At 34.4% G+C, this 21,446-nt stretch overlaps 3 protein-coding genes across 6 annotated transcripts; 2 read left to right on the plus strand and 1 right to left on the minus strand.

Moving 5' to 3' along the window:
* The first annotated feature begins 2,958 nt into the window (after window positions 1-2,958).
* LOC144575264 (protein MALE DISCOVERER 2-like) lies at window positions 2,959-6,815 on the plus strand. 4 transcript variants are annotated; one of them, XM_078325362.1, is made up of 8 exons: window positions 2,959-3,208; window positions 3,301-3,424; window positions 3,941-4,006; window positions 4,316-4,417; window positions 4,527-4,951; window positions 5,094-5,284; window positions 5,368-5,500; window positions 6,031-6,815. In XM_078325362.1, the coding sequence occupies exons 1-8, from the start codon at window positions 3,115-3,117 to the stop codon at window positions 6,606-6,608; spliced, it is 1,713 nt and encodes a 570-aa protein (XP_078181488.1). In that variant the 5' UTR covers window positions 2,959-3,114; the 3' UTR covers window positions 6,609-6,815. The 4 variants fall into 4 exon arrangements, with proteins under 4 accessions (XP_078181488.1, XP_078181491.1, XP_078181500.1 ...); XM_078325365.1 differs by having other exon boundaries at window positions 2,990-3,208; window positions 3,327-3,424; XM_078325374.1 differs by having other exon boundaries at window positions 3,187-3,208; window positions 3,327-3,459.
* A 134-nt stretch (window positions 6,816-6,949) lies between these two features.
* LOC144575284 (uncharacterized) lies at window positions 6,950-8,392 on the minus strand. The gene has a single exon (XM_078325380.1). It carries the CDS (start codon window positions 8,158-8,160, stop codon window positions 7,084-7,086), a length of 1,077 nt encoding a protein of 358 aa, XP_078181506.1. The 5' UTR covers window positions 8,161-8,392; the 3' UTR covers window positions 6,950-7,083.
* A 3,423-nt stretch (window positions 8,393-11,815) lies between these two features.
* On the plus strand, window positions 11,816-14,736 carry LOC144575293 (uncharacterized). Its single transcript, XM_078325386.1, has 4 exons — window positions 11,816-12,465; window positions 12,887-13,369; window positions 13,807-14,301; window positions 14,394-14,736. The coding sequence occupies exons 1-4, from the start codon at window positions 11,977-11,979 to the stop codon at window positions 14,475-14,477; spliced, it is 1,551 nt and encodes a 516-aa protein (XP_078181512.1). The 5' UTR covers window positions 11,816-11,976; the 3' UTR covers window positions 14,478-14,736.
* Window positions 14,737-21,446: the final 6,710 nt, after the last annotated feature.

Raw genomic sequence — 21,446 nt, forward strand, 5'->3', positions numbered from 1 at the left:
TTAACTACTTTATAGGTTAAAACATCTACAAAAGTAAGAAAAAAAGAACATCACGTGCGTTCATAAATTGTTAATAACTATTAACTAGTAAAAAACTATTCATGTCAAGTTAGATACACTGTAAATATTTCTTGAACTTCATTTTTGTTACATATGTTAGAGTGTATATCTGACATAGAAATTGAATGAGAATCAGGGCCGGTCCTGAAGATTTTGAGGCCCAGGGCGGGAGAAAAATTTGGACCCTTTATATAATTTTTTTTATTAAAACGAAAATGTCTTACAACTTTAGTTGCTATTTGACTTTTAGAATGAACACGTCTTACAACAAAAATGAAACACTTTATTTAAATCTTTTGAGTAAACAAACAATTTTCTATTAATAAGTTCTCCATTTTTTAATTTTTGATTAAAATAATATGTGGAGAACTCCATATTGTAATTATCCTTAGAAAAATTAATATCAGAATCTCTAATAGGACTATTCTCAACAAGTAAATTTCTCAGTTTTGAACCTAAGTCATCCCACACTCTAGGATCATATATATTTATAGATAACGAATAATCTAAGTACTCAGACAAATGATAAATTCCTTCATTATTTTCACTAGTTTATTTTTTAAGCACATTTGTTATTTCTTCATTTACCCCATTTTCATTTTCATACACATCTATTGTTTCTTGATTTAGCTCATTTTTATTTACCTCATTTTGGTTTTCAAATATATTTCTTGTTTCTTCGTGTACCTCACTTTCAAATTGGTTTTTCAAAGACTCATTTTGTGGTTTGATTTTCTTCCAAAGCTTTTGAATAGAACCTTTTTGAAGTTTTATTTTCTCTTCTCCCTCTCTTTTTTTGTTTCTTTTTTGCTATTTGATGCATGTTTTTTAGGAAATATTGTTTTAAATTAAAAATAAAATAAAATAATAGAATGATAAAACCTAGATAATGAGACAGATGCATCGTTGAGCCGTCGACAGTCCAATCCAGAGGCTGCAATTGCCACCATGCCTCACCCAGTCTAGATACTGTGTCGATGTATTGTTGTGTCGACCTTGCTCTAACCAAACCTCGCCTCCGCCTCACTCAGTCAAGACTTTACCTCGCACTCACTGCCGCAGAACGAGATCGTGACTCATGAAAAGAACTAAGTTTTTTAATTTCTCTCAATTCCTCGTTTGTCTTTAAATTGATTTACAAAGAATGAAGAAACGGCGGAATTCCCTGATCTAGGTTTTTTTACTTTTTTTTGTTCTTCTCGTTTGTCATTTCACATAGTTCGGCCGCCTTTTCTGTTTCTTCTAGTTTACCGTGTCACAAAGAATAAAGAAATGTCTTTTTTGTTTGGGCCAAGACAAAAAAAAAATTGTAAAGATCAACCAAGAATAGTTTTTTTGTTTGAATAAAGTTCGGCCCAGACAAATTTAACATGTACAAGCATTTTTTTTGTATTTGAGGGCCCTGTTGTATTTTGGGGCCCAGGGCCATCGCCCTGGGTACCCTGGGTCAGGGCCGGGCCTGATGAGAATATTCAGTTTAGCAGTCAAAACACAATGTATTATGTATGAGAGGTTGTAGGCAATTCTTGAGGTTAAAAATAATGTAATTATACCATTTCAGTAATATGAAATGGGCAATCTTTTAAAAAAATAAAAATAAATAAGAGGTTGTAGGGTCGGATGAGATATCTTTTAAAAATATTTAAAGATGAGAAAATTGTTTTCTATCTTTATTTTAAAAAATTAATTGGAAGACATTATACGAATCTGTCTTAAAAGCACAGGCACTTCCAAGTTCCAACCTTCCTCCAAAAAATAAAAAAAGGAATGAGAATTCTGTTGGATCTGCACATGGGCTGCAATGGGCTAAGAATTATCCTGGGCCCTTTGAACAATTACTAGTATTTGGGCTTTCAACGGGCCCCTCCAAACCCTTGGGACTTACACTTTTCTCTCCTTTTTGGGGCTCATGATAATGCCTATATTTTACCTTACAGCGTTGAGTGCCCATTCAATGGCTCTATAATCTTTGAGTGATGCTTCTGTGCATACAAGGACCTATTTGTAAAATGAACATATTTTTATTTTCAAAGTTCAAACAGTCGATCCTAACCGTTCATCTTGTTCTCCATATTAATATGTGCTTGGAGACCAAATTTTACATTTTTCTGAAATTTTTTACTATTTATTAAGATGAGTACAAAAAATATCAAATTCAGACCATTGAATTTTGTACCCATCTTAATAAATAGTAAAAAAATTCAGAAAAATGTAAAATTTGGTCTCCAAGCACATATTAATATGGAGAACAAGTTGAATGGTTCAGATCGACTGTTTGAACTTTGAAAATAAAAATATGTTCATTTTACAAATAGGTCCTTGTATGCACAGAAGCATTTGCCTCTTTATAAAGATCTCTCTCTTTTATTTTTTTTCCTCAACTATTTAAAGCATCGCTAATCGCTATTTTTGTGTTGTCGCGTGTTTTACCAATTCTGCCGATTTTCGGGCGAGATTGCGATCAATCTCATTTCATGGGCCCAGCATGTGCACCGAAATTTAGAAGTCTCCAGCTAGGAACCAAGCTTGTATTAAAAAAAATAATGTCATCGTCTATGAAAATACCACCTCTTAATTAGAGCGAAGACAATTTCAAACCTTAAAACATAGATCCAATCCAAGTACCACATGTGACATTAATATGACGACTCTGGTGTCTGGTCAGTTTATTATTGTCAATATTTTGAAATTTTGAAAAGAATAATAGACCCAAGAGTCCAAGACACGGCATCCACTTTGGGAAAGAGAGTTTTGAGTTTATATTTTTACCATCAAATGTTTGACAATTCATAAACCTTCCATGAAAATGATACACGTCAGCTTTCCAATACCAAATGCCGCGTGCATGAACTTTTTCTTTTTATTAATTTAATATATTATATTCCCCTTTTGCCCAGTCCCGCCTTTTCTGCTTCTCTTTTGGCGTTCCCACTGTTCCTTCTATTCCCTTACTTTGGTGCATGTCGTGGTTATTGTCGGTTCTTTCCATAAAGGAAGAAAAGGTGGGATTTAAATCGAAGTTATTCTTACATTTTGCTTTCTCAAGCTGGACGTATGGAGAGATGGAGATACCGGTTGATCTTTCCATTGCTATGGTTACTCGTGGTTTATCAGAATACGGAGTTATGCGCATCCGTCAATGGCGAAGGTACGATTTTGAATCTGATATGTAGTTCTTGAGGCTTAGTTACTAGATGATTTGTTTATAATTCGGATTTTTTTTTTCTGTGGCATGTGTAGAGAGTGTACTTCTTAGATTCAAGGAGATGGTAGAACTTGATCCGTCTGATTGGGATGAGGCGAGTAGAGATCCTTGCTCTTGGCCCGGAGTCGAGTGCTCTACAGATGGGAAAGTAGTTGCATTGTAAGTCGTACAAGAGATTTTGCTGTTAGTTCGATGTTTGTTCAATTAGTGCTATTGAATTTAGATTTACTTCATTTCTTCAAAAATGGGAAGTTAGATTTAGTTTCTGGTCTTGTTGATTTCTGTTCTTTCTGCCTCTATTAAGATATTATATAGGAGTATAATTTTGGCCTATATCAAGATGTTTGCGCAAAATTTTCATGCCTATAATAAGAATCTTTTGTCTGTTTATTGTCGGTTCTTTCCATAAAGATGTTTGAAGCAGTGTCCCATGCTTTGCACGCAAGGTGTATGTGAAAATGCCCACAACATTGAAACCAGGATATTGATAATCACATTGTTTTCTAAAAACTTAACATCAAATGGGAAAGGAAAACTTGTGTGAATACTTATCAAAAGATAGTTTATGGGCATGTCCAGGTGTACCACATGCATGATTTAATGCATTCTGATAAATTAAATGATTCTTGCAGAAACTAACGTCTGCTTCCTCAATATTGTGATTCTCTAAATTAGGCACTTGAAGGATCTTGGTCTCAGGGGGACAACTGACTCCGAGCTCGAGACATTTCTAACTAACCTGTAAGCTTGAGACTTTTCTCACTTCAATTTCCTCTAATTCGTAGTATAATGATTCTGTATATCATCTTTCATGAATTAAAGTGCAGCAATCTCCTAGAACACACGTTCTATTGCACTTTAATCATTTCTTACCATATCAATTTTGGTTGTGTAATTTATTTTTTAGTAGATTGAAATTTTTGTTGTCCTTGAAGAAACTTTTACCTATATATGATATTTGATGCATGTAGATAACAAAGAAAGATTTTGTTATTAGTTGTTAGTTTAACAAAATATGATTGATTTCACAAAAACGTGATTCTCTTGTAGCTTGTTCACTGGAAGTTGGCTTTCACAGGGGTTTAATACACCACCGAAAGAGTTTGAGTCTACTAAGGCTACTGTAATGTCTAACAGTGACCACTCGTTTAGGTTACTACTTTCCCTTTTTGCCTGGTTATATTAGCTTTACCATTTCCATGGTACTTTCATAAAATTTTATTTTATGATGGAATTCTTGAATTAAATAATTTCTTTTCAGGAATTCTGCTGATGGTATTATAAGAAGGCGTGTATTGCAAATTAATGAGGATCCACTGTCAGTCTCTCAAGCAAAGAGAACACATCCCAAAATCAAACCATTGCAAACCCCAATTCCATCTCCATCTCCATCTCCATCTCCTTCACAAGGAACCACTAACAATCTTTCACCAGAACTGAAAACACATAGTTCCATTAATAGTCCTACAAAATCTCCCATCTCAAAATTAGGTACATCTAAAACCCAGGGAAGAAAGCACTCACCTTCTTTGCTTCTTTATGTCCTGGTTGGTGTGGCCATTTGTGGTGTGCTTGCAGCCATTTCTGGTGGTGTTTACTTGATTTTTGTGAGATATAGAAAGTTTGGTGTGATAAATCCATGGGCTACGGGGCTTAGTGGACATCTCAAAAATGCCTTTGTGACAGGTTCAAAGTCCTTTCTTTGTTTTTTGTTTTTTTTTATATATATTTTTTTTAATTTAGTTGAAAATATGCTATCTTAACTTCAGTTAGCTATCTGGAAGATTGATATTTATTTTGTATATGCATACACTCTGTGCTTTTTCAGGTGTACCTTTACTTAATCGATCAGAACTCGAAGCTGCTTGTGAAGATTTTAGCAACATTCTTGGTACATTGCCAGGGTGTGTTCTCTACAAGGGAACTCTTTCAAGTGGATCTGAAATTACCGTCGTGTCTACTATGGTGACATCAGCTACTGAGTGGTCAGATCAGTTACAGGCCCATTTCAGGAATAAGGTAAACTGTTAGTTTAAAATAGAAAAATATATTCTATTTACTGGCTAGAATTCGTTTATGATTTTGGTGTCTATTATTTTCAGGTTTCGGTCTTATCTGAATTTAGTCACAAGAATTTCATGAATCTAGTTGGGTACTGTGAAGATGAGGAGCCATTTACCCGCATGATGGTATTTGAATACACTCCAAATGGGACTCTTTTTGAGCACTTGCATAGTAAGTTTGTTTGTATCCTTTTTCTTTTTGTTTTCATACGGAACTATAAAACTAAATGGGTTGTTTGAAGTTAATGCATGTTACATGATAAGTGTCACAAGTTCCTGACAGAAATGGCAATTAATTTGCAATGTTTACTTGTAGCTGTCTTGCACTGCATGCAACACAGTATCGTTAGGTCCTGTACCAATACATGTCAGATGGTACAGAACCAATGCTGGTACCAATTGAATATCAAATTTCCCTTCTTTTTCATTTTCATAGGATTCTTCTTGCTTTTTTTATTGTGTTTAATTAAGATTGTGCAAAATGAAAGACCGATTGTGGCAACCATGGCAAAGTCATAGCATAATTAAAGACTGGTTGTAGGACTGGTTAAAGTTTAATTTCTTGATACAGATTAATGGTACAAATCAATGCCAACATCATGTCATAATTAAAAGAAAACTTAGTTAAATTACAACATCAAAAAGCATTTTTAGAAGTTAGACCTGATACCTTTTTGTTATTTTCATTTGTTTTCATTTCAGTTAAAGAAGCCGAGCAACTGGACTGGACATCTCGTCTGAGAATAGCAGCTGGTGTAATCTATTGCCTGGATTACATGCACTGTTTTAACCCCCCTGTAACCCTAAAAACTCTGAACTCGCTCTCCATTTACCTCACTGAAGATTATGCAGCGAAGGTTGCAGACGCAAAACTTCACCTGGAGGAAAAGGATTGTGATTCTGATTCTGATTTTGATTGCTCTGATGAGGAGAGTGCTGTGTACAAATTTGGAGTTCTCTTGCTTGAGATAATCTCAGGCCGGCTTCCCTTTTCAAAAGATGACGGACTGCTTGTTCTCTGGGCATCAAGTTATCTAAATGGGAAAAGGCCTATTATGACAATGGTGGATCCCACACTGAAGGAGGTGCCTGAGACGCATGTGATGGCGTTGGTTGAGGTGATAAAGTCGTGCATAAAGCCAGAAATGAGAGAGAGGCCAGGCATTGCTGAGGTGGCTGCAAGGATGAGGAATATTACGGGAATTTCACCTGAGGCTGCTGCACCGAGAAAGTCGCCTTTATGGTGGGCTGAGATTGAGGTTAATTCGTTTGAGATTTGATCTGAAAAGAAAACTTAGTTGTCCATTCTTTCATTCTTTCATTGCTTAAAGGAAGGAAATGCTGTACAGTATAGGTATTGTTTTGCTAGTATTTCAATTGATTTTCCAGTAGAATATCTGGATATTCAACTTATCTGGAAAATCGCACAGATTTTTTTTTTTTTTTTTTTTGGCAAATACAGGAAAAGAAAAGTAGAATTTATGGGATTTTTGTGTGTGTTTGCTCCGAGTATCTTCAATATTTTTCTAATAACGCTGCAATGGTACATTGGCACTGCATTCTTTTCAATCATAACACAACCCATACTGCATTAGCAGTAGCCATTATTGACAGTAATTACACTATTCTAAATACTGGGTATAAATTTTCATTACATAGATCAAACTAAACGAGAAAAATATTAAACCAATCATTTTTAAAAATAATACTGTATTTATACAGAGTATTATACACTGCATATATACGTCTAAAATCTTAGCTTCCTTTATTCGCCAAACCCAAGGTATGAGAAAGCCAAGATTCTGCTGGCGGCTTCATCACTGGCAGACTATTGTTTCTTCCATTTTTCTTTTCTATGTTCCTCTTACTATGGTCTTCTTCAACATCTCTTTTCATCAACTTGTTTAATGTTTTCTTGCCTGGCAATCTACTTGTATCGAGAAATGGCAACCCCAAACCCTGTGAGAGGCGTTCTCTATAACTTGGCCTCTTATCAAACAATCGAAGATCGTGAACTTCTCTATGGTTATTTGGAGCCAAGAAACTAATATTTGCATGTGGCATCCGATTTTTGTAGGCTGGGTTTTTAAACCCACAAACTATTGGTTTCATTTTCCATGGGAAGAAAACCATTAAACCACAAGCCCGAGATGACATCTCTTTGTGAATTTCAATGTTTTGAGATATGGGCACCATTTGAACCATGCCGTTGTTTGTTTGCGGGATTGGTGTTTCTCTGTTAGTAATTTGTTCATTCCTTTGAGGTGTGCGTTTCGGCCTTTTAAGAACCGATGAACTGGCTATTGCATTGGCAGCTGGGAGAAACCGGTCCATGATGAAACTAGGAGACTGGTTTCTCATTGCTTCTATATCTTTCAAACCTAAACCACGAAACGAACTCAACCTGCCTGCAATGCCAAGTTGCTCAGACAAAGAAACCCTATCAAATGCATCCGAGGAAGCATCACCGTACTCACTGCTTTCTTCACTAAGATCACGATCACAGTTATTGGTGGCATCCCCGTTGGAAGGATGCCACCTACACGGCGGCGGTTTAGGTGGAAGTTGATCAAGTTCTTTATCAGAGAACATATCTCTTTGGCCCAAATCTTTTGGGACACCTGGTGAACTCTCCCAAGAGAAAGGGACCATCATGCTTAGCTTACTAGAAGAGGTGTCTCGGATCAAGTTGGGTTGGTTTGTGCTGTTGTCTATCGAGGAGCTGACAGAGCGTCTGGCGGATGGAAGCCGGGGAGAGTCTAGTTGGAGCTGGTTATGGCTCCTATCTTTTGATAGATTGTTCTCCATAGTGATGGGTTTGATTTGATGCATATTGTTATGGAGTAATGAACTAGTGGTACCATGGTGAAGTTATAACAGGGCTTCTAGGGGTTGGTTATTAGGTGGTAGAAGCTTAGTTCATGTGAGCTCCCGTGAAGTGATTTAAGAGCGTTGTTGGAAAGGGCTAGCTAAGAAGGAGATATCTGATTTTTTTTTCTTTCTTTTTTGCACTCCCCTCTTGTGTTGAGGATTATTGCCATTAAAGCCGGGAAGTTAGACGTGAAATGACTTGGCAATTCATAAATAAAGTTCAAACGCTTTTTCGTAAAATTTATTCGCAGGATTTAATTTTTAATTTTTATTTTTGCATTGCAATTAAAAAAATATGATAGTAAAAAGTCGAAACTTAGAAATATAAAATTTCAAAATTACAGGCTCTAAATAATAATTATTGACAAGTTATAATTATGCAAGTATAAAAATTGATATTAAATAAGTCATAGAGGGAGGAAAACGAAAATCATTAGTTCGAGTCTTATGAGGACATTTAGTACAGAATTTTTATTTCGTAAAAATTTTCGGCTATTTACTCTTTTTTCTGTTTTAATTTCACTGTGGCGAATGGCTGAAATGCTCATATCCGGCAGTTCTTTTTATTTGAAGCTTGAATTTCTTATATTACAATTGTGTAACAAAGAAACACCTAGTAATTTGAAATGTCCTGAATCTGTTGAGACATTAATGTCTAAGACTCAAAATCTTCTTTTCAGTATGTTCGTCAATCATTTTCATTTCCAGTTTATTAAAAAAAATCAAAGACTATTAGTAGTTAACCTGTGATCTAATTTCTTTTTAATTATTACTCTTTAAGTGTTTATTATGGTGTGGCTGCTCTGTTGCCTATTCTCTCTCACCGTTTCCATTTGTTAGGCTACCACAAAATCTTAATTAATCTCTCTCCCTCGTTATGCTTCATGGGATCCTTTTCATTAAAAGCACAACCTTTTTAGATGACCTTCATTTTTGTTAGAATAGAGTACTCGCAAGAAGGAAAATAAATTCCGCTTATATTGAAAAAACAATTCCTCATTTTTGTCAGTCCCTTCTATAACTATATATTATAAAGCATTAATTTCGAAATATTTCTGTAATAATTTTAATGTTTTGGGCGATCGATTGAGACAGATTACGCTAGTAGTAATGAATCTAATGATCCACAATCTGAATAATGATTTTTCATTTATTTTGTAACTATATGAATATTCAATTTTTTTGCTCAAATAATTTGCGGATTTCTCTAATCGGAATAGTTATTTTATAGATTATCATTATGGTTTTTTTTAATTAAATCTGGTTATCACTAAGTAGATTTAGTGTACAGTTTTTTGTATACTTGGTTGATATTTGAAGGGATACCTAATCCTACATTTACCAGCTTATATAGAAGACTAATATACCCCTTAAAGTTGGAATTTTTCTTTAGTTGGTCAAATAAAACAAAATTCTTACTGAGAATAACCTTGGAAAGAGGGGTTGGCGGAGACCGAAATTGTGTCTCTTTTGTTTCTTACTTGTTCTATGGTAAGACAACTATGGAATTGGATAGCTCAGTACAATAATGATGTGTTTACTTGTATGACTTTAGATGACTTGTGGGACATAGATACACGCATACCTATGAAGGATGAAAATTTGGCAATGATGATTATAGGTGCAGTTTTGTGGACTGTCTAGCTTGAGAGAAATAGGTTAATATTTAAGGGGTTGCTAAAGGTCCCAAAAATTAAGATATACAAATAATTGATGTTGTTAAGTTTTAGTGTACCTCATAAATATGATGCTCTAGAGCAACTAATTTGTATGTTACCTCCTGATGTAAACGATCTATCACGAGATTTACTTAACGACCCATATGGAGGCTTCTCAGGCTATAATCTCTGTGTTTGGGATAGGAAGCATTATGAAGGATGAAGAAGCTGAAGAAATATGATGTTTTGTGAATCTTTTTAGTGCAGGGCTCTTTGTGCATAAATTGTAATAGGTTCAGCTGTGATACCATACCAGTTTACTATTATGTCTTGTTGAGTGATATATGTTTGTTGTTGTGTTGGAATTGTCTTAATGTTCTTGTAATTTTTGTGAGAAAAAGAATATTGAATTTAAATACTCTAATGTAACCTTGAGTATGATCAGATTGTGATATTTCTTTTCTTTGTGATATGGTCGAGTTACTAAATATAATTGAAATTGAATAGTTGGTGTATTTCTCAAACTACACTTATGAAATTGAATTTAAATACTGTAATTTCGGTTTGATGCTGAATAAAAATTAAGTCGATTAAAGAGACAATTTGAAAGGTTGCAGATAGGATACAGATTAATTAAACTAAGTTAATTTAAAAGATCAGGGATAGTTTTCTCATCTTTTAATTGATTCAGTTTCTCAAAACAAATCAAACCGCCAGAGAAAAAAATGTTTTCATGCTGTTCTGATATTTGTACAAGATCTCCTGTAAGTGCACTCTACTAAAATTCGAAATCAATTTTATTATTTTTGGGCAGGGGAAGAACCGAAGGGAACGGAATTAGGGGAAGGTCACGGCAAGAAAGGTTTAGAACTTCACATATATTTCATGTAAGGACAAAACTGTCATTGCAGTATGTAGTTCGATTTAGAAAGAAAGTCATTATCTAAATCAACGGAAAAAAATAAGTTGTAACAGGTGTAACAGGTGTGCATCTCTTCTGGTACCTTCTGTATTAAGTAAAGTGAGTTACCTTATGTTAGATCGATATTATTTTTCTTGTTTCACTAAAAAAAATATTATTTTTCTTGTAAAAAAAATCGATATTAATTTTACAGTGATCTCAAGAATTTTAATCATATCTGAATTTTTTACTGACTCAACTAAGGATTATCTTACGGAATGAGCTATTTGAGGATAATTATTTGGTACTTGAGGAACCTATAGTGAAAAATTTCTTCGTTGTTTATTCGAAATAAAATTTTAGGTGATATACATTTGGATGGAGCAAGAATAACACTACTTTTTTGAGCTATTCGATGTTTGAATGGAGCAAGAATAACACTAATACACTATTCTTTGTTTGTCTTATATGAATTGGCTCACTATTCTACTAACCCAACTAAAAGTTGGGTTAGCTACTATTCTCAAACTTGAGATTAGCTGTATTCTTGTTATATTTCTTGTTTCATCTAAACGTAAATTAATTTAGGGTGTTTTAAGGCCACGAAGTCTTTTAGTTTGCTTAGCTCAAAATCTATTGTATTGATTTCAAATGACAAATTTAAACTGTTCAAATCGTCTACCTCATGAGTTATGCATTTATATGAAACATTTATAAATTAATTTAGTATAAAATTAAATTATAAAATAATTAATGAAAAATGGACATTAAAATTAATTTATAGATCATTTTTGTTTAACTGTTTAACTTTATAATAAATTAATTTAAAAAATTATAAGTCTGATAAATAAATACTTTACTTGTAAAGTATACTGATTTTAACAGTGTACATTCGTCATTTGAGATCAAATTCCCAAAATTTCAAAGTTAACTAATCAAAAAGCTCGATGAACTTCAGAAGAACCTAGTTCTAGTTCTACAGTATACCTGTACACCTAGAGAAGTATTGCTTATCTGTTATCAAAATAAGGCCCATATAGTCCCCGCTGTTCCTTTTACAAACACTTGTAAAGCCCTGAAACCTGGTTTGTTCCAGCCCAAAAAACCCTAGTCCCTTCTCCAGTCTCCTCGACTGCCCCACTTAAGACGCAACCCCTCCCTCTCAATCACCACCGCTTAAACCCTCCTCCTCTTCTCAATTTCTCCGCCTCGAATTCAATGGCTACCCCAACAGATTCTGGCTCCGACTCCGACTCCGACTCCGACGAAATCAATGGTGCGGATGAGATACCAGAAGAAGAAGAAGAAGAAGATACAGAGTACGAAGAAGTAGAAGAGGAAGAAGAGGAAGAACTAGATCCAGCTAAAGAGCGTGAGCGGCTGAAATCGATCTTTCGCCGCTTAAACACCGATCCAGTGTACATACGGGTGCACGATGTTGTGGTCAAAGGCAACTCCAAAACCAAGGATGCAATCATCCAGGCGGAGATTTCTGATCTGTTTAAGAAACCTGGCACTATGCAAGAACTGGTGGCAGCAGCCAGCATTGCAAATGCTAGGCTGAAACAGCTGGATGTTTTTGATTCTGTGTCCATCACACTTGATGCGGGCCCCACCGAGCTTCCGGGGACCACCAATGTGGTAATTGAGGTGGTGGAGGCATCAAATCCACTAACTGGGAATGTTGGTGTTTTCTCTAAACCTGAGGTGAGGCTTTACATTGTTGGCTAGTAATGTTGGTTTTGTATTAAGGGAGAAATGATTGAGCTTATCTTTTCCTATTATTTTTAATAACCTGATTTAAAATGTGAGATATTGCATTACCTTAGTGAGGTCGGGCATCCATTTGAACTGATATGTCGCAGTAGTAGTATGGGTATTTGTTTAATCACACACAAACACACACATTGCTACCTTTCTGTTTTGGAAGGGTTTGCTTCCTTGCTCTGCAATTGCAGAACTGAGGGCAATGCAGTAACAATAGTTGTACTGGCACCTGTTATAAACTGTAACTGGCTGAATTTTGGGCATGCAATAAATCTGGAATTGTTGGTTGTGCATATCATTATTTCCGTTATCGTTACTAGATCATGGTTTGTTAACTAATGCCGCTTTTGATTTCTTTCAGGCGCGGTCTTGGTCCTTGGAAGGATCTCTAAAGCTAAAAAACCTCTTTGGCTTTGCTGACATCTGGGACACCTCAGGTGCGTTCGGGTGGGACCAATCTTTAGAAATAAGCACTGGTGTGTGGGTCCCGAGATTCAGATCAGTACCGACTCCCCTTTCAGCTCGTGTTTTCTTGCTTTCCCAAGACTGGCTCAAATTCTCGTCTTATAAAGAGCGTCTCATGGGCCTTAGTTTTGGGCTTCTGTCGTTGAACAATCATGATCTTTCTTATAACCTGACCTGGCGCACTCTGACCGACCCAACCCAAATGTCATCTCCATCTATTCGGCGGCAGCTAGGACATAATGTTCTCTCAGCATTAAAATATTGTTACAAAATTGATAGGAGAAACTCGCACCTAAGGCCCAGGAGTGGATATGCTTTTTCTTCAAGTTCGCAAGTTAGTGGCCTTTGGGACATTAGGAGCCTCAAATTTTTTAGACAGGTACTTCATATTTCTCTGATCAGTTTTTGTCTTGTCTATGTATTTGAGAAAATTCTTACTTGGTTGGAGTTAAGAAAAAAGAAGGAACTAGATGGAAACTAAAACAGAGAAGGATATGTTATTACAAAAGAAAAAATAACAGTATCAAGGCCGGACAGGTAAACTAAATCTTCTTACAACTCAAAACTGGTTTTGTTGATTAGAAAATTGAATATCTATCAGATTATGAAGGCATATGAGGTTGTAAAATACATTACATTGCGGATGGTTTGCTGCATTAAAGAGAGTGCCTTTTAGATTAAAAGTGTCTTGAGACTGTTTGCTTGGTTTCGTGGTGCATTTGTTCTTTTCGAAAATCCTTAGTGTCATTGTGCTAGAAAAATCCTATTTCTTTTTATTTTTTTGACAGCATTCATACTTTCTGATATGATCCTCAGGAGTTTGATCTTCGTGCTGCTATGCCTCTTGGATTTTGGAATGCAGCTCTTAATGTAGGGCTATCAGCTGGTGCCATCTTGCCTCTGGGGAGGGATTTTACCAAACTATCCACATCTGTGCCCGATAGATTCTTCCTGGGCGGCCACTCCTCCCTGGTCTGCGGCCTAGGCGGCCCGTCCTCTTTGTTGGGGTTCCGGACAAGAGGTCTGGGTCCCACTGACATGAGACGGGTTATAGAGGGCAACCATTGTGACAGTCAGGATTATGTTGGGGGTGATCTGGCGGTCACGGCCTTTGCTGATGTATCCTTTGATCTACCCCTAAGGATTTTCAAGGATGCTGGCATTCATGGCCATGCCTTTGTTTGTGCTGGTAATCTTGCGAAATTGACTGAAGGTGAAATTAAAAATTTCTCCATTCAGAGGTTTATGAATACTTTTAGGAGCTCGGCTGGGGTTGGTGTTATCTTGCCAACCAAATTTTTCCGTGTTGAGGTTCGTCTCTTTAATTAAAAATTTCCTTTTTCTTATCCAAAATACTTCATTTTTGGTGGCATAGCTAATTGAAGTTGCTTTGTTTTGTGCAGATAAATTATTGCCATATTCTGAAGCAGTTTGAGCATGACCATGGGAAAAATGGGATACAGTTCAGCTTTTCCTCGCCACTTTAGAGTTTATTTTGGCTGTCATGAAAAGTTCATATTGCTCTGACATATAGAGATGCATCTAGCACCGATTGGTTGCTGCTTTCTTGCATTTTCTTGTTTGTCAAGGGAGAAACTGCGTGAATAAATGTAACTGTGATCTACAATTTTTGTTCTTTCAACCATTTTTGGATGTTCTCTGTTCTCCGTTTCCAGAAACGTTTGCCTCGTTGGTAGGTATTGTATTACTGTGATCTAATTTTTTTAGTAAAATCTTTCATTGCGTTGGATTTCATGGGCATTAACTGAACATTGCTAGGTATTGTATTACTGCTATGGACAGTTATTAGCACGGTTGGCTTTCATAATGGAAGACGTAGAGGAATGTCATATCACATGGAATCTATGGGGTTCTTCGTGATATTCTTGTGTTCAAGATAATGCTATTTCTGATAAGATCCTAGTAGATAACGTACATTAGAACGGATTTAGAAGCCTAAACTTTGCAGGGGCAAGAGTAAAAAAAAGTGTCAAGACCAAGCAGAGCCGAGACTTGAACTTCTGGTATTTGATTATCTCAACGCAAACAATAAGTCAATAACTATGCCTTGAGGCTTACTGATTGGGGTTTTGGGGCTGTATAAGAGCCTGCTTTTCATGGGTTTAGCCCATATTGAATTTCAGCCTAATTCAAGTCCATCCTGGAGATCCGAGCCCAAAACGACTTTATTTTTCTTTATTAAAAAAGGCTGGTATTATCTGATGAATTAACATCCTCTTCATTAACGCACCGTTTGAGTTGATCAGGACCGTACAATTAGAATCCGCACAAATATTAAAGGGTCTTGTGCATTACAACCTGCCGGATTGGTTCCGATTCTGATCGGACAGTCAAGAGCTAAAATCAAACAGTACATTACTGCAGAGGATGCAGACTCTTTTCAAATACCAGTGTTCGTTTTTCTAAGGAAATGGAAAAAAGGTTTCTTCGCCCTTTTTTTTTTTTTGCTTTTATTTGTGGTATCTGATGCGACAAGCTAGAATCACACTAGTTTCCCTTGACCTGGATGTTCAAATGGTTTAGTTTGTTTGGTTTAATTAAACTAATTTGTTTTGAATAAACGGTTTAGCTGTTCAGTTTCATTGGTTTCGTTCGGTTTAAAAATTATGATAATTCAGTATTCAATTTAAGATATATCTTAATAATAAAAATCAAATAAACAGAACAAACCAAATGAATCAAAATATTAATGAATATTGTGTTGGTGTTGTAATATCATACATATAAATATAAAAAATTATTAACTTAATACTTGTATCTAAACCCTAAACCCTAAAATCTTCATAATAATTTGAGTTGAATTAATAATTAATTATCATTACCAGTAACAATGGTGGAGCCACATGTGCCTGCCCTTGGTCCAAGGAATTTTCAAAATATACTTTATTGTCATTTTATTTCAGGAAAAAAAAATTACAAATTTTTCTCATGTTTAAAATAATTATATAATTATGTTCTATTCCTAATTTTTTGTTCCATACTATTTTAATTTCTAGCTCCTCTCCTGACTACTAGGAGGTGCTAAATCAAGGTTAATAGAATTGAGGCTTTCCATCTTATATACTTTCAAACATAACATCATCAAATATACTGTCTCATCACACTATATAAGACGCCTTGATTCCTTTTAAAAAAATGGAATGAAATATTAGTCAGAAAGTTAAAATTGAATCAGGAGAAAACACGACCCTTTATTTCACTTTTTTTATTCCTTTTCTGAACAAAATAGTGGGATTTTTCTGTACTATAGAAAAATTGAATCTTCACACGCGTGAATGAAGAAGATGATTCATTTGATGATCTGACTAAAAGCATTTACATAGAAAACTTTATTGATATTATAAAAGAGGCAGTGGACATTATTTTGAAAATGTAAGGATGTATTTATTACAATTTTTATTGTAGATTATTTTGATTACTCGACAAATGTAAGGAACTATTTATGTCTTTTCGAGTGAGGTTGTGGCAATATGCATATTACAGATCGATTCGTGTTATGAAACTATATTTCTATATAGTTAATCAATCAATTAATCAGAGCATTAGATATTATGTTGATATAAAAATATATCTGAAAAACAAATTTTACATTTTTTTTTAATATTATTTTAGATAGGTAAAAAAATTATTTGATCTAAAAATTTAGGACCATTCTTCCCACTCATCTTCAAAAGTAGCTTTTTTTTTAAATGTAAAATTTGATCTCAAAAATATTTTTATACGAAGATCATGTTTAACTGTTTGAGTTAGCAGTATAAACTTAAAAAATAGAAATATAAATTCATAGCATAGATCAATTCCTAATATGTATATTACCATGGTCTTAGTCTACTTTTTTTTATATATTATATTGATATTCAAGAGACATTACACACTCTGCACATTTTTTTGTAGTACAGCTTATCGATAATCCATTAATCCTATATTCTTAATTCTGTTAGTATATCATGAGCTTCTTAGGGCATCTACATTCCTGGTACTATGAGAGTTTCTAATATAATGTGATAGTTTCTAATTCAGTTTCAGAGATGTATGAGAGTTTGTTATTTAGAAACTATGCAGGAAAATTTCTGATTAAGACACTGTTTATAAACTCTATGCTGTTCAAATTAATGGCTGAAATTATTTCTCTTTTTAATTTTATTGCTGACGTGACTTAATAAAAACTCTACAACTAATTTTAAGGTTGTGAGAGTCAAAAAATTTAGAGACCTTAATTTATAAAAAATAATTAACAGTTATTTAAAAACTCATTTGAGTTGCTGGAATGTAGAAGCTCTTAGCAAAGTTCAAATATTTTATACTTAGCCGTTAATTCTCATTGCTGTGTGGCAACTGGCCCCACTAAGCTTAAAGCTTGACTGCTACCTGCTACGGTTTTTGAACCTTACGGCGAAAATATTTTAACGCAAAAGGAGATATTTATTATGCTTTAATATTTTGGAGCCTGATAATTGTACTCCAAACAAAATCACCGAACAAGTCCTCAAGTATTTAATGTCTAACTTATATTTTCAGCACTCATATTCAAACGTTTAAAGCTTTGTTTATAAACATTTACAATGCTACTCGCAAGTATTTAAAACTCTATCTACAAGCTTTTAAAACTCTATCTGCAAACATTTAAATTCTAAATTTGGATAATTTTTAACTCTCAATTACTTGTCTTCAAGACAAAAAACGAAAGATTCATTTCACCCACTCTTTTTTTTTCCCTCTGATTATTCTCGTCAATTTTTCCGACGATATATGATAAATTTTGCAAATTTAAAAATACGAACGTTTTATACTCAATTTTTTTTCTTTCAAATTAGATCCATAAAGAAATATTTTTGAATTATTTTATAAGTCGTCATTTTTTTAATGTAAAGCCCATGAACACTTTCAATTCTTAATCATTTAAACCTATAATTTTTACCATTTAATATACTATGTTGAAACATTTAAACCTCAAATATAAGTTATTTTCTTATTTTTTACATATGACAATACAAGCTATTTTTTTTTCATTGTTTATAGCTGACAGTTTTGACCATGACGACTTCGTAGAAGGTTGGTACCTCTTGAAACGCAGCTTCTCAACCATTTAAACCTCTAATGTCTACCATTTAAACTACAACGTTCAAGCGTTTAAAACTTAAATCGTAGCTTCTTTTTTTTTTACAATTGACACTTTTGACGACATCGACCTTTTGAAATGTCAATACACCTCTTGGAATGCGGCTTCTCAACCATTTAAGCATACAATTCCAAATATGAAATAAAATACTACATATAAATCTCACATATGAAATAAAACACTACATATAAATCAAAGTTATTATTTTTTCGAAACATATAAATCTCAAATAAGCATACAATTCCACTACATTACTGAAATAAAACATTGTACTGAAACAAAACTAAGTTTTATTCATCCTCATGCCTTAAATATATGTTCTAGAGGTTGTGTAGTCAGATGAAGTTTATAAAATTGAGTTGTGCAAACATTACGGTCTGCGCTATCACAAAATCGAACAGCCGCATCAGTCAAGTATTCAAAAAAAAAAAAAAAATCGAACAGCCCTTCTGCCATCTGGCACCAAAAAAAAGAAAAGAAAAAAGGAAAAAAATAATTAGAGGTCTGATAACAGTTGATGACTAAAAAAAATGTAACAACAACTCCGAATAATTTGTTATTGGATGCAACAGATGTGTAAACATAAGATATAAAGGGTGTATTTTTTTTTATGCTTAGGTCAGCACATTCAATTGTAACAGATCAAACACACTTAATCTAATTAAAACAGCCTCTCCACTTTGGAAAATTTGCACATTTGACCTTTAAAGTTGCAACTATTATTTTTATCTAGGGGAAACTCAATTCAAATGCTATCTAAATTAAATAGAAAGAGCAACTACATGGTGCATTATTTTGTCTGAAGAGGTCTTATAAAAGTCTCAAAGTTGAAGGATTCATCAGTCATCGCACATAAGTGGATGTATAGAAGCCCATAGCATGATTTCTTGATAAAATTAAAATGAACTAGAGCACAAAATTAGTAGAAAAACAGTCTCTAAAGCAAGTAAACAAAAATTAAAATGAAATAATTTGAGCGTCTTTTGCCTCTTTCATTATGATCAAGCAGGGTCCGCAGTTGCCCCATTTCTCTGCCATGGGGTCTTCGCCAAGGGAGCGGGGGTGAGGCTACGCGGGGTGAGTCTGAGCGGAGGCACGACCGAGATTGTCTGACAAGAGATTTGACAAAGGCAGGAGGGTTGAGAAGAGAGACAGCGTGCAGGGAGAGGCCGCTAAGGAGGCGGTTCGGGTGGCGGACGCTGCTGAGCAGGAAGTCGCCATTGTTACGAGCTAAGATCTCTCTCGTTCTCTCTCAAATTCTCCTCTCTCTTTTTTTAGATTCGTAGCAACTACTAATCGGTGCCTCTCTAATTCTCTCTATCAAGTGGATTGATCTCTCTAATTCTCTCTCTATCGGAATGTGGACTGAGTTACTATAAATGGAAAACTGATAAAATAACGGTCCGACAAAATTAGAATTATTTTCGGTTGAACTAGTTTGGGGAGTTTGATGGCTCGGGTACAATAATATTTTTCTAATATTTTTTAACCATATTTTTTTATTTTTACTCGTTTTAATATTTTAAAATATAAGCTAAAATAATGAATCCGAATTGTTAATTTTTTTTTCTTCCACATTTCGATCATAAAGGAGTTGCTATTTTTAAAATTGATTTGATACAAGAGTGAGGGACTGGAAAATATATAAATTCAATAAAATTTACAATTACAAACAGCTTGCTCATTTATAGATTGATAATTTTAATCTTAATATAAAGGGCCATAATTGATGGATCATTACATTCATCTTTAGAATCCTTTTTTTCTTTTCGACGAAAGAAATATATTAACACCAATATAATACAACAAAGAACAGGGAGTGCGTGTCCCCTCAGGTACTAGGAGTGTGTATGCTCTGAGATATCTCAACTTTTGCATGACCGACATGTACGGTGCCTATTCAGGAGAATTCGTATCCTCTGAGATATCTCAAACTTTGCGTGACTTTATGGAAAATCCCAACCGTTTAAATACGTACTGCACGAATCTCAAAGCACACATAATACTGGCCCCCTACATCACCCCGAATAGGCACCGGACACGTCGGTCACGCAAAAGTTGAGATATCTCAGAGGATACGCACTCTATTCAGGAACATACGGGGCATTATTATTTATGCTTTGAGACTTGTGCATGACGTATTTGAACGGTTGAGAATTTTCAGAATAACACTCAAAGTTTGAGATATCTCAGAGGATGTGAATTCAGGTATTGGAGGTGTGCAATAAATAAATGAACGGTCCAGATTAATTTCAGCAAGTTAAATTTAATCGGGTGTCTATAAAAACTACAGAGATCTGTTTTGAGATACGTGCAATGTTGGAAGAACAGTCTGAATCTGTTTATTGCACCCCATTATTCAATGGCGGATCCAAAGTGAAAGTGTCTACTCCTAGATTTGAATTTTTTAGATCCACTGATATTTATTATTTGTGTTTACTTCCAAATGAGAATAAGACCTACCCTTCGATTTAATTCATGGTCCAATAAAAGAAAAACATGCAGAAAAGAAAGAAAAAAAAAGTCCACTACTCCACTCAAAAGAATCCTTGATTCGCCGGGAGAAAAAAAAAGAGGTATTCTACTCTGCTCTGATTCGCCAAGAGAAATGTTCTAAATAGCGCACTATAGCTATACAATATCACTGCTATAGTGTTTTCGAACCTCAAACGCTAAGTTATTTGATAAAAATGCCCTAATTCAGCTAAGACTGTTATCGCGGTAATAACAATAACGCATATAGTGTGTAGCGCAAATAGCGCTATGCTACATAGGTTTTTATTTAAATGTTCAAACCTAAAATTTCTTCCAAAGACCAAAATTTTTTAAAGACTCAGATTGCTTTTACTTTTAAATAGAAAAATATAGATAGATTATTCCATGATACTTAAATTATTTTGAATAAAAAAAAAATAGTTTATGCTATGATACTTAGATTATTTTTTAATAGAAAAAGATAAATAGTTTATAATATTATCACGAATATTTTAAATGAGCAAGCTGTTTGTAATTGTAAATTTTATTGAATTTATATATTTTCCAGTCCCTCACTCTTGTATCAAATCAATTTTAAAAATAGCAACTCCTTTATGATCGAAATGTGGAAGAAAAAAAAATTAACAATTCGGATTCATTATTTTAGCTTATATTTTAAAATATTAAAATGAGTAAAAATAAAAAAATATAGTTAAAAAATATTAGAAAAATATTATTGTACCCGAGCCATCAAACTCCCCAAACTAGTTCAACCGAAAATAATTCTAATTTTGTCGGACCGTTATTTTATCAGTTTTCCATTTATAGTAACTCAGTCCAC

This window comes from Carex rostrata, chromosome 2 (genome assembly GCF_964058835.1).
Source record: "Carex rostrata chromosome 2, lpCarRost1.2, whole genome shotgun sequence".
NCBI classification, from domain to species: Eukaryota; Viridiplantae; Streptophyta; class Magnoliopsida; order Poales; family Cyperaceae; genus Carex; species Carex rostrata.

Coding starts and splice junctions, on each gene's coding strand:
- LOC144575284 (XM_078325380.1), bottom strand. CDS start 8,160: ATGCATCAAATCAAACCCATCACTATGGAGAACAATCTATCAAAAGAT.
- LOC144575293 (XM_078325386.1), top strand. CDS start 11,977: ATGGCTACCCCAACAGATTCTGGCTCCGACTCCGACTCCGACTCCGAC. Junction 12,466..12,886: donor GTGTTTTCTCTAAACCTGAG/GTGAGGCTTTAC, acceptor GATTTCTTTCAG/GCGCGGTCTTGGTCCTTGGA. Junction 14,302..14,393: donor CCAAATTTTTCCGTGTTGAG/GTTCGTCTCTTT, acceptor TGTTTTGTGCAG/ATAAATTATTGCCATATTCT.
- LOC144575264 (XM_078325362.1), top strand. CDS start 3,115: ATGGAGAGATGGAGATACCGGTTGATCTTTCCATTGCTATGGTTACTC. Junction 3,209..3,300: donor CGCATCCGTCAATGGCGAAG/GTACGATTTTGA, acceptor TGGCATGTGTAG/AGAGTGTACTTCTTAGATTC. Junction 4,007..4,315: donor GAGACATTTCTAACTAACCT/GTAAGCTTGAGA, acceptor ATTCTCTTGTAG/CTTGTTCACTGGAAGTTGGC.